This window comes from Hemiscyllium ocellatum, chromosome 22 (genome assembly GCF_020745735.1).
Source record: "Hemiscyllium ocellatum isolate sHemOce1 chromosome 22, sHemOce1.pat.X.cur, whole genome shotgun sequence".
Classification (NCBI taxonomy): domain Eukaryota; kingdom Metazoa; phylum Chordata; class Chondrichthyes; order Orectolobiformes; family Hemiscylliidae; genus Hemiscyllium; species Hemiscyllium ocellatum.
Window position 1 is genome coordinate 60156538 of NC_083422.1, and position 12985 is coordinate 60169522.

Here is a 12985-nt window from a genome sequence, read left to right on the forward strand (position 1 = left end):
ATGACTTTTACAGAGTAAATGACAAAGCAATGATCTGCATTCATGTTTAAGTACAGGAGCCTGTGAATGAACCAATCAGATACTTTTTCTGTTTATTACATTGAAGGCACAGCTACGTCCTTTTTACATCCAGCTGTCTTGCCTCCATTCCCTTTAACAGCAGGACTCTTATCAATCTCGGTTTAAAATGATTCACTGACCTCAGATCGATTGCTTTTGGTCAGACAGTATGTTCCAAACTTCTGTCACCCTCAGCCTGAACTACCTGCTAATTTCTCTATTGAAAGACATGATTCTGATTTTAAGGTTATAGTTCTTTGTCCAGATGCCCCCATGCGCCGACTTCAAAACTATCTATTTCATGTCAAATTTTATGTTGAATTATGTTTACTTCTGAAGGAAGCATGATGAGTCATAAGATTTTCCTTTCACTTTTGAAGTCATTAATCATTAAAGGAACTGTATGCTGAAAATGTGTTGCTGGAAAAGCGCAGCAGGTCAGGCAGCATCCAAAGAGCAGGAGAATCGACCTTTCGGGCATGAGTCCTTCTCCAGCATCTGCAATCCTCATTTTCTCCTCAAAGGAACTGTATGCTCAGGTAGCCAGTTGCCCTGACAGGTGAAGTTGGGCAATAGTAAAATCTTAAATTAAAATCCTTCACATACAAATTTCAGTAACGCAAGAGTGTGAGGAACATTAAAACCATTTGAAAAGATAAGGTTTGTATTTGAAACTAACATAATGTTATTCCAGATGTGATCTAAATAGGGCTTTCAGCACTGCAGCAAAACCTCTTCCCATTCATGGTCTAGCTCTTTAGTCAAAAAACCAAATGTTCCAATCCACATTTATCAGATAGCCCACTGAGGGAAAGGACAGAAACCTGCCCCTAGACTCCAATACAGAGCAAAAGAGGAGAACTTTTGCCAGAGATGTGATCCAGATTCAGCAAAGTTTTGTCTTCAAGGTTTAGGTGAATGTTAAAGATCACCTGGTTCTATGCAGTAAATCCTGATTGAAGATTGATGTAGATGTTGTTGGTTACTGTACAAAAGCAGCAGACAGGCTGCTGTTTGAAAATCCAATGGAGAACTATCCTTCTCACGCTGCTAAGATTTTGTAAGAGTGGTTTCTCCTATCCTGCACAACTCTAGCTGCACAGGTCACTCCTATTACAGCAAATAACAAAGAACCTAATCAATTAGAGAGAGAAGATTTCCATCTCAGCTGCTCAGATTGTACAACGTTGGCAGTGATCATTACAGCAGATCGCAAAACCAGCAGCTGCTGGAGATCAGCAAATAAGATATCCTGCACTTGGCGGTAAGAATGGATGTGAGCTTTTTTACCATCTGTTACACCTACAGCACCATGGCTATCACATCCAGAGATGAGGCTTGAACTCGGTCCTTCTGACCCAGAGGTTGAGACACTACCACTGTGCCACAAGACCCCCTCAGAATAGATTGTGCATGAGTAATAGTGTAACTTCATAAACAATTCTCAACTGATGTTCTGTAAAACAGTACCTGTTTAGGAAGAGGACTGCAAAGGTCCCTTATATTGAGTGGAAACCCAGAAAGAAATGGTTTTGGATCCTTAAAAAACATGAGGCACCACAAAACCTTTCACGATTCAGTTTGGGAGGTGGTGAGAACATAGAAATGTTGCAAAGAGATAAAGACAATTAAGGTGAGTGGGCAAAGGAGGTGGGAAATGAAGCACTGAATGGGAAAGTGAGCAGTTATGCATTTCGGTAGGATGAATCGAAAACAGAATGTTAACATGATGAGAGGCCAGCATGTATTGTACAATAGCCTTTATTCAGAGGGAGGGGTTGGAGTATAAGGAAGTCTTGCTGCAAACAAGCAGTAGGACAACACTGTAACCTTACTGAAAGGGAGCACATACCTTTCATAGAGACTGGGAAACAAAGGTTCACTGAATTGAATGCTGGGGTAAGTTTCAATAGAACGGGCATATGTTCCCTGGAGTTTAGAAGAAAGACAGGTGATGGCATTGAATAGTATAAACGTCTGACAGGACTTGATGGTGTAGGTTCCGAGAGGCTGATCCCACAGACTGAGGATGGAGAGTCAGCTAATTAAGACAGAGATGAGGAAACATTTCTTCTCTAAGGATTGTGAATTCCCTGCCCCAATGAAGGCTCAGCCTTCCAGTATTTTCAATTGTGAGATTAACAGAATGTTGCACTTCGCCTTCAGTGAATCAATAATCTGGGGACAGTGCAGGAGGGTGAAGTTGAGGAAGATGATCAGCTGTGGTTTTACAGCACAGCAATGATAGCTCAAGGGGTTGTCTCATTCCTGATCATGTTTATGTCAGGCACAATACACTTTAAATAAAACCCCATCATAACCATCAGAAATTTATCCAAAATAACTCTTGAATCTTACCTGCGTAAAACATTTTTGAAAACTCATCAGAAATGGCAACAAAGCTGAGTTAATGGGAACAGATGGTGGATGTCAAATACTGTTCCTTTCACCTGTGAACCCTCAGATCTAGCCCAAATCAATAGTAAACGTTCCACCAGATGCGTAAAGATCTGATGAATGTCATTGACCTGAAATGTTAACAGCTCGCCTCAGCACAATGCTGCTGAATATCTCCAAATTTAATTTCAGATTTTCAACATCAAGAATACTTGGCTTTTGTGAAATGCTTGAACAGTATTTTGGCTTTCTACTGATGGCAACTGTGCTACCAATCTTGAAGCGTTATTATAAACATATGGAATAAAGGAAAAATTGTCATAGTACTACAGACTATAGGGCTGCTCTCATTAGAGATAGAAGATGATTGGTGGTGGTTTAACCCAAGGGTCACTATGCCTCAGGCATGGCAAGGTCAAGAAAATGGAACCTTCAACTGGTACTGGAATCGAACCTGCACTGTAGGCGACATTCTGCATCACAAACCCATCGTCCAACCAACTGAGCTAACGGGGCCCCAATGAAATTATAAGTACATCATAAAAAGGTAATTGTGACTGAGGTTCACTTTATATGTGAGTACTCAATGTCCAGACCAGCAATTAGCAAGAAGTAGGAATATCGTGTTCCATTCACCTCTAAGAATAGGCTGGAAGGCTGTTGAAGGAAAGGGAAGGAGAAAGAGAAGCAAAGCTGTGTGAGAACAGTGAGCACGTATGATTATGGCTAATCCTCATGTGGGAGGTTAAGAACTAACGTGGGTTAGCTGGGTAATTACGGATGGGTAATAAATGCTGACCCCAGCCAGCAATGCCAAAATCCCGGCGGATCAGAAAAAAAATTGCATTTCAATTATTGGGTCAATTAAGATGTAATAAAACAGTAAACTCACTACAAAACAATTTATTTCACGTTAAATTTTATGTTGAATTATGTTTACTTCTGAAGGAAGCATGAAGAGTCATAAGATTTTCCTTTCACATCTGAAGTCATTAATCATTAAAGGAACTGTATGCGCAGGTAGCCAGTTGTCCTGACAGGTGAAGTTGACAATAGTAAAATCTTAAATTAAAATCCTTCACACACAAATTTCAGCAACAATTTAATGCCTGATGAACATTAAAACCATTTGAACAGATCGCATTCATATTTAAAACTAATCTAAAAACCAAACTCTTCAGTTCAATGCCTCAAGCACCTTCAAAAGTACACCAAACGCTTTCAACCTTCAATTATTTTGCACAGATTAAACTGGAATTCTATTGAACTTCAATATACAATGATGTTCAAGATGACAGCAGAGTGATTTCTAATGGTGAACAGACTCACCAGTGTAACTCAGATCCATAATCAACAATGGTTTACAGGGTCGGCTTGGCTGGTCCTTCCAAATCTTATCAACAAGGTTTTCTTTCAGCGGCACAAGATGATGTCCTGAATTCTTCATCGCTTTAGACAGGCTCTTCCATTGGTCTGAAAAAGACAGACAGCTCTATGATCCAGGTTCTGATTTTGAAGCAACTGAGTCACAAAGATCGAGCCATCTCCACAGCTTGGGTTTGTCCTTTCCCAACATCAGCCCAAACAAGGACTAAGCTGAAAATGTGTTGCTGGAAAAGCGCAGCAGGTCAGGCAGCATCCAAGGAGCAGGAGATTCGACGTTTCGGGCATAAGCCCTTCTTCAGGATTCCTGAAGAAGGGCTTATGCCCGAAACATTGAATCTCCTGTTCCTTGGATGCTGCCTGACCTGCTGCGCTTTTCCAGCAACACATTTTCAGCTCTGATCTCCAGCATCTGCAGACCTCACTCTCTCCTCGAAACATGGACTAAGCCGAGGAGATCTCCAAGTAGCTAGCAACACGGTTTCACTGGGCAGGGTAAGTCACCAATCAAATTCAAATATTCTCACAGACAAACTAGGAAACAAAATCATTGATTATTCTTCCCTTACCTTGGACTGTGAAACAATTATTTGGGATAAACATTGAGATCATAGTAGAGTCTACAATATTAATACAGGCTACTAGACTCGGTGGGATTGAGGTTCACAAGGAAGAGGTATTAGAAATCCTGCAGAGTGTGAAAATAGATAAGTCCCCTGGGCCTGATGAGATTTATCCTAGGATCCTCTGGGAAACCAGGGAGGAGATTGCCGAGCCTTTGGCATTGATCTTTAAATCATCATTGTCTACGGGAATAGTGCCAGAAGACTGGAGGATAGCAAATGTGGTTCCCCTGTTCAAGAAGAAGAGTAGAGACAACCCTGGTAATTATAGACCAGTGAGCCTTACTTCAGTTGTTGGTAAAGTGTTGGAAAAGGTTATAAGAGATAGGATTTATAATCTTCTAGAAAAGAATAATTTGATTAGGGATAGTCAGCACGGTTTTGTGAAGGGTAGGTCATGCCTCACAAACTTTATTGAGTTCTTTGAGGAGGTCACCAAACAGGTAGATGAGAGTAAACCGGTTGATGTTGTGTATATGGATTTCAGCAAGGCGTTCGATAAGGTTCCCCACAGTAGGCTATTGTACAAATTCAGAGGAATGGGATTGTGGGAGATATAGCAGTTTGCATCAGTAATTGGCTTGCTGAAAAAAGACAGAGGATGGTGTTAATGGGAAATGTTCATCCTGGAGTCCAGTTACCAGTGGTGTACCGCAAGGGTCGGTGTTGGATCCACTGCTGTTCATCAGTTTTATAAACGACCTGGATGAGGGCGTAGAAGGGTGGGTTAGTAAATTTGCAGATGACACTAAGGTCAGTGAAGTTGTGGATAGTGATGAAGGATGTTGTAGGTTACAGAGAGACATAGATAAGCTGCAGAGCTGGGCTGAGAGGTGGCAAATGGAGTTTAATGCAAACAAGTGTGAGGTGATACACTTTGTTCGGAGTAACCAGAATGCAAAGTCCTGGGTTAATGGGAAGATTCTTGGTAGTGTAGATGAGCAAAAAGATCTCGGTGTCCAAGTACACAGATCCTTGAAAGTTGCCACCCCGGTTGACAGGGTTGTTAAGAAGGCATACAGTGTTTTAGCTTTTATTAACAGAGGGATCGAGTTCCGGAATCACGGGGTTATGCTACAGCTGTACAAAATTCTGGTACGGCCACACTTGGGAGTATTGTGTACAGTTCTGGTCACCACATTGTAAGAAGGATGTGGAAACTTTGGAAAGGGTACAGAGGAGATTTACTAGAATGTTGCCTGGTATGGAGGGAAGGCCTTACGAGGAAAGGTTTAGGGACATGAGGCTGTTTTCATTAGAGAGGAGATGATTGAGAGGTGACTTAATGGAGACCTACAAGATAATCAGAGGGTTAGATAGGGTGGACAGGGAGAGCCTTTTTCCAAGTATGGGGACGGCAAACACGAGGGGAGACAACTTTAAAATGAGAGGAGATAGGTATAAGACAGATGTCAGAGGTAGTTTCTTTACTCAGAGAGTAGTAAGAGTATGGAATGCTTTGCCTGCAACAGTACTAGATTCGCCAAGTTTAAGTGCATTTAAGTCGTCATTAGACAGGCATATGGACGTAGACGGAATAGTGTTGGGTAGATGTTCTTCAGATCAGCATGACTGGTCGACACAACATCAAGGGCCGAAGGGCCTGTACTGCGCTGTAATATTCTATGTTATTAAAAAAAACTAAAGCTTTTCTTAATTTAAATTTATGATGATTGCTACATTTGACATTCTACAATATTTTTCAGGGCCCAAGTAATACTTATTGTACACTATCAAATTACCAGTTTCACTTCATTCAACAAGAGCTAGCTTTTCCAAGGGTATAACAGCAATACAAGTGGCATTAAAGGGTAATTTTTCAACAGTTCAGTGTTTTCTAACTGACTGCAGTCCACAAAGACTTCAACAGAGCTCCCCATTTTTGCAATATTACTGACTGCAATGTTTGAGTTTCAATGCTGAACTGGGCATGTGCAGATTCAAGATATTAGTGCTGGTTTCAGACAGGCAATGACAGCATCCACATCACGTTCACTATCCAACAGGACCTTTGCAAAATCCAGGTCATTTGCATGACAAAGTATCAGCAAATGGTCACAGAAAACTAAAAGCCACATGGTAATTTCTTCACTCCTATTGCCATCTGACATTTAATCATCTGACCATAATGGAAAACATAGCCAATGAAAAGACAAATAGCTAAAACTTTAAAGGCCAGTAATTTTGGCCAACATTAAGTACTTTTCTAAAACAATAGTTATTTTTAACTCATCATCAATCACTCGGTACGAAGTAGGATGTCCACCAGGGAATTTCCAGGTCACTGGGTTCTATGGGTCCTTGTGTGACTGATGAGCCCGATGCCAGAGCCCCACCTCCAACCACACACTGGGAAGGTGTTTCCGGGACGTGGGAGTGATCCTTGGCCTTAAGATCACTGGCATTCCTTTCTCCTGTTCCTTTTCTGTACTTCCTCATGCCAACAAGTCTTCTTAAAGAATTGTGTTCCTTTGTACAGGAGTTTCACCAGCCATTTCTTCTGAATGAGGGTTTTCCACACATTGACATATATGTTGTATTTCTTGAGGAAAGTCTTCAGGGAGTTCTTGAAACAATTCCTTTGACCTTCTCTTGTCCGAGTGCCTTCCTTGAGCTGGGTGAAGATTTGCTTTGGCAGAACATGCCTGACCAGTGGAGTCGGTTTCAGATGATCATGGCCTCAAAGATGGCTCCATTAGCTGCTTCAAGGATGTTGACTTGACATCAGTATGTAACCCAAGTTTTGGAGCCAGGCAAAGGAGGGGGAAGAGTACCTGCCTTATACACAGGCTCTTGGGAAAGCACGGATGTCACGATCAAAGACTTTCATTCTTCGGTGACTGAAGGCAGCAGTCACAGATCAGATGTGATGTTGAATCTTCCCATTGACATCAGCTTTAGCTGAGAGGCAGCTTCCTAGGTAAGGGAAATATTCCACATTTGGGAAGATTTATCCATTAATGGGGGAATGGACCGGAATCTGACCTGGTAAATGATCGCGTCTTCTTGACACTGAGACTAAATTCATTGGTTTGCTTCCACAAAAGCATTCTGTGATGTTTGAAGATTTCTTCCGAGAGAGCAGAGGTGATACTGTCACCCACATACACACAGTCTATTCTGATAATAACACAGCAGTTCCATTCCCGTGTGATCCTGCTTTATAAGAAAATTGTGTAATAGCAGCAGCATTTAAACCAATGGGACCAGAATCACGTTATAGACAATACAGGTCAGGAAAGTTTGCATTCTACAAATAATGGTCTAAATTCTTCAATCGCATTATATCCAATTCGCGTTGAAGAAATGTGCGTTATAACAGAACCCGACTGTACTGACGTTCCACCAGCAAGGTCAGTGTTGTTTTCATCTTGGATTTCAAGCAGTGAAGAGTGAAAAGTTCTGTCCATCCTGGAAGCAAGGCGCACTCCACTGGGAAGCTTGTTTTTGACCACAAGGAGAATAGCACTGATGAAGATGGAGAAAGTGGATCGGGGGGTGATGACATACCCTGCTTGATCCCTGTCTTAACTTTAAAAGGATTCTGTCATATTACCATCGGTGAGGACTGTAACCGACATCTTGGAGTGCAGGAGATGGAGGATGTTGATGAATTTCACTGGACAGCCCACCTTTGGCTGGGTCTTCCACAGCACTCAGCACCATCAGATTGATACAGCACAGAAGTTGGGGGGGACACTTCAGCCCATCTCATCCATGCTGACCCAAAGATTCCAAGATACCCTTTCTAATCCCATCTTCCTGCACACAGGCCATATCCTTCAGCTTATAGCACTTAAGGCCTAAATCAGGTATATTTTTAAAATAAGAGATTACCTTTCTGCCTCCATCACAAACTCAGGCTGTGAATTACAGACACTCAATGCCCCTCCCAGTCAAAACCTTTCCCTTCATGATGGACTGAGTCAAAGTGTTGGTCAGACAGATGAGCTCCATCTTTGTCACATCTGTACTGATGATGTCAACTTGGACAAGATGCCCTCCAAAACGTCCACCTTCTTCCTCAACCGAGGACTCCCCAGCCAATGGTTGACAAGGCCCTCAGCCGGGTCTGAACCATCTTCCACACTTCGTCTCTCTCACCACTTCTCGGCCCTCCCACAACATAGAGGGTCCCTCCCCTGGTCTTCGCTTACCATCCCACCAGCATCCACATCCAAAGAATCATCAGCTGCCATTCCTGGGCCTGCTGTAGTGCTCCAGCGAAGCTCAGCACAAGCTGAAACAGTGACACCCCTTTTTCCACTTGGGGTCCCTGCAGCACCTGGGCTCAATAATCAGTTCGATAATTTTTGCACTTGAGCACCTTCTCCCAAGTCTTACGCCAAAACACAAATATCAGCCCTTGTCATTATACGGGTGACTATGATACAGAACACACTGTCAGCAATTAACGAGCTCCATTAATAGTGTCTTGATTAGACACTAACATGATCAGGACTGAAGGGCCTTTGCCCGTAACATCGATTTTCCTGCTCCTCGGATGCTGCCTGACCTGCTGTGTTTTTCCAGCACCACTCTAATCTAGACTCTGATTTCCTGCATCTGCAGTCTTCACTTTTTCCACTAATAGTGACGGATTCTCCCTGGCTAACCCTTACCCTTTCCTTTGTCTAGGAGAAAGAGAGGACTGCAGATGCTGGAGATCAGATTCGAGAGTGTGGTGCTGGAAAAGCACAGCGGGTCAGGCAACATCCAAAGAGTATAAGAATCGACGTTTCAGGCATAAGTGACATTTTGAGTTCCTGATGAAGGGCTTATGCCCGAAATGTCAATTCTCCTGCTTCTCGGATGCTGCCTGACCCGCTGTGCTTTTCCAGCACCACACACTCAACTCCTTTCCTTTGTCTACCCAACTATTTTACTCCAAGACTGGAAGAAGGTGCCTAGTGAGGATTTTGGTGATTGTCTTCACAGTGATGAAGAGCGTGGAGTTTCCTCAGCAATTCCCACAGTCCACTTGGTCTCCTTCCTTGAAGATGGTGGCAATAGCAGCAACACAGAGATCACCAGGGGTTCCTTCTTTTTCCCAGATTTTCAGCAACAGTTGATGGAAGTGACGGGTAAGCTCTGCTCATCCAAGTTTGAAAATCTCCGCTGGAATCCCATCTACTCCTGCAGCTTTTCCATTCAGTGCGGGTCTCTAATGGAGGCTTCAACTTCTGCCACACTAGGCAAGAATTAAGATCACCTTTGATGAGGAGCTCAGGAATTTCTTAACACAAATCTTATTCAATTACTGTATTGTGATTCATGAATTCTTCAAAATGTCCTTTCCATTGAAGGCTGATGTTTTCTCTGACTCTCTGAAGGGTTCTATCTTTATTCCATATTGGTTTGAGGCCATGGGTATTGTGTCCCTATATTACCTTGGTGACCGAAAAAATTCTGGGTTGCAGCTCATTTTCTCAGCCTTCCAGTGGTTCTTGACTTCCCTCGTTCTTCCCTGGAACTCTGCTTTTGTTGTTTGAGGAGTTCTCCTGTTTGCCGCACTGGTGAGGTTGTGCTGCCATGCATGAAGAACTTTCCTCTTCTTGTCGAGAGTTTAGATGATGTGCTTGTTCTCATTGAAACAGGTTTGGTCTTTCCTGGTCTTTTCCCAATAGTTTCTTCGTAGCATGAAATGATGGCTGCCTTCAGCTCTTTCCAGATTTCCTCCACTTCATTAAAATGCACGCTTTGGAGATTCAGGTGAAGACATTGTTCGAAGTTCCTAAGTCAGCATGGCTGTTCAAGCTGCTAATGTAGAGTTGCTTCTTCACCTTCAGCTACTTCTGTTGGCATTTGATGGACACAGAAAAGCAGATAAGCCCACAGTCTGTCCTACAGTCATCTGCTCTGGTCATGAGGTAATAAGGACTTTGGGGATGAGGACATCCTTTTGTGCTTGGGATCAAACAATGAAGTAGTCGATCACATGCTCCAGTTCTCTGATTGCAGATCACTCCAAGAAGTCTTGAACTTGTATTTTTGGTGGAACAGCATGTTAGTGATGACCAACTGGTGTTCTGCACATTTGGTGAGCTGGAGAATCTTGGAGCTGCAATTCCTGACTCAGACTTTTCCATTCCAGAGTTGGCTGTCCTTTTCAATCCTGGCCTTGAAATCTCCAGGAGGAAAGTTTTATGTTGGGGAGTATCGGCACTCCAGGGTTGGAGCATCGGCACTCGTAACTGCTCCCTGCTGCTGGAGACAGACAGTCATGAGGCGATTGTTGATGCTAACAGAGAGCTTTAAGAGCCAATTATTGAGTTTGTGTTTGATAGCGAATCCAATTCCATATGTCCTGGGTCAATTCTCAGGTATTCCTCTGAGGAGCTGAAAATGTGTTGCTGGTCAAAGCACAGCAGGCCAGGCAGCATCTCAGGAGCAGGGAATTCGACGTTTCGAGCATAAGCCCTTCATCAGGAATGAGAGAGAGTAGCCAAGCAGGCTAAGATAAAAGGTAGGGAGGAGGGACTTGGGGGAGGGGCGATGGAGGTGGGATAGGTGGAAGGAGGTCAAGGTGAGGGTGATAGGCCGGAGTGGGGTGGGGGCGGAGAGGTCAGCAAGGAGATTGCAGGTTAGGAGGGCGGTGCTGAGTTGAGGGAACCGACTGAGACAAGGTGGGGGGAGGGGAAATGAGGAAACTGGAGAAATCTGAATTCATACCTTGTGGTTGGAGGGTTCCCAGGCGGAAGATGAGGCGCTCCTCCTCCAGCCGTCGTGTTGTTATGTTCTGCCGGTGGAGGAGTCCAAGGACCTGCATGTCCTCGGTGGAGTGGGAGGGAGAGTTAAAGTGTTGAGCCACGGGGTGGTTGGGTTGGTTGGTCCGGGCGGCCCAGAGGTGTTCTCTGAAGCGTTCCGCAAGTAAGCGGCCTGTCTCCCCAATATAGAGGAGGCCACATCGGGTGCAGCGGATGCAATAGATGATGTGTGTGGAGGTACAGGTGAACTTGTGGCGGATATGGAAGGATCCCTTGGGGCCTTGGAGGGAAGTGAGTGTGGAGGTGTGGGCGCAAGTTTTACATTTCCTGCGGTTGAAGGGGAAATTGCCGGGGGTGGAGGTTGGGTTGGTGGGGGGGTGTGGATCTGATGAGGGAGTCACGAAGGGAGTGGTCCTTGCGGAACGCTGATAGGGGAGGGGAGGGAAATATATCCTTGGTGGTGGGGTCCGTTTGGAGGTGGCGGAAATGGCGGCGGATGATACGTTGTATGCGGAGGTTGGTGGGGTGGTAGGTGAGAACCAGTGGGGTTCTGTCTGGTGGCGGTCGGAGGAGCGGGGCTCAAGGGCGGAGGAGCGGGAAGTGGAGGAGATGCAGTGGAGGGCATCGTCGATCACGTCTGGGGGGAATCTGCGGTCCTTGAAGAAGGAGGCCATCTGGGCTGTGCGGTGTTGGAACTGGTCCTCCTGGGAGCAGATGCGGCGGAGACGAAGGAATTGGGAATATGGGATGGAGTTTTTGCAGGGGGCAGGGTGGGAGGAGGTGTAGTCCAGGTAGCTGTGGGAGTCAGTCGGTTTATAATAGATGTCTGTGTTGAGTCGGTCGCCCGAGATAGAGATGGAAAGGTCTAGGAAGGGGAGGGAGGAGTCTGAGACAGTCCAGGTGAATTTCAGGTCGGGATGGAAGGTGTTAGTAAAGTTGATGAACTGTTCAACCTCCTCGTGGGAGCACGAGGCAGCGCCGATACAGTCATCGATGTAGCGGAGGAAAAGGTGGGGGGTGGTGCCAGTGTAGTTGCGGAAGATGGACTGTTCCACATATCCTACAAAGAGGCAGGCATAGCTGGGGCCCATTTTCTGTGTTGAGTCGGTCGCCCGAGATAGAGATGGAAAGGTCTAGGAAGGGGAGGGAGGAGTCTGAGACAGTCCAGGTGATTTCTGTGTTGAGTCGGTCGCCCGAGATAGAGATGGAAAGGTCTAGGAAGGGGAGGGAGGAGTCTGTTTCTGTGTTGAATTCTCCAGTTTCCTCATTTCCCCTCCCACCACCTTGTCTCAGTCGGTTCCCTCAACTCAGCACCGTCCTCCTAACCTGCAATCTCCTTCCTGACCTCTCCGCCCCACCCCACTCTGGCCTATCACCCTCACCTTAACCTCCTTCCACCTATCCCACCTCCATCGCCCCTCCCCCAAGTCCCTCCTCCCTACCTTTTATCTTAGCCTGCTTGGCTACTCTCTCTCATTCCTGATGAAGGGCTTATGCTCGAAATGTCGAATTCCCTATTCCTAAGATGCTGCCTGGCCTGCTGTGCTTTGACCAGCAACACATTTTCAGCTGTGATCTCCAGCATCTGCAGACCTCATTTTTTATTCCTCTGAGGAACCAGGCATAATACCACCTTCTTCCCTCAGCCAGCCTTTGCCTGCGCTACCTGTCTCCTTCAGGGAAGTGATTATCAATATTAAACTTCTGAAGCATGGTCACTGGATGTAAAATATTAACTCTGGTATCTCTCCACAGTTGCAGCCAGATCTGCTGAGTTTTTCCAGCAATTTCTCATTTTGTTTCTAATTTTTAGCA

The 12985-nt window shown here is 44.8% G+C and overlaps 1 protein-coding gene across 4 annotated transcripts in view; it reads right to left on the reverse strand.

Annotated features, from left to right (window-relative positions):
- Window positions 1–12985, reverse strand: part of xpnpep1 (X-prolyl aminopeptidase (aminopeptidase P) 1, soluble) — a 93310-nt gene that overhangs the window by 45047 nt on the left and 35278 nt on the right. For all 4 annotated transcript variants that reach the window (XM_060842516.1, XM_060842517.1, XM_060842518.1 and 1 more), the window contains one exon: window positions 3787–3930. In XM_060842516.1, coding sequence (XP_060698499.1) covers window positions 3787–3930 — 144 coding nt within the window. The remainder of the gene's footprint in view (window positions 1–3786; window positions 3931–12985) is intronic.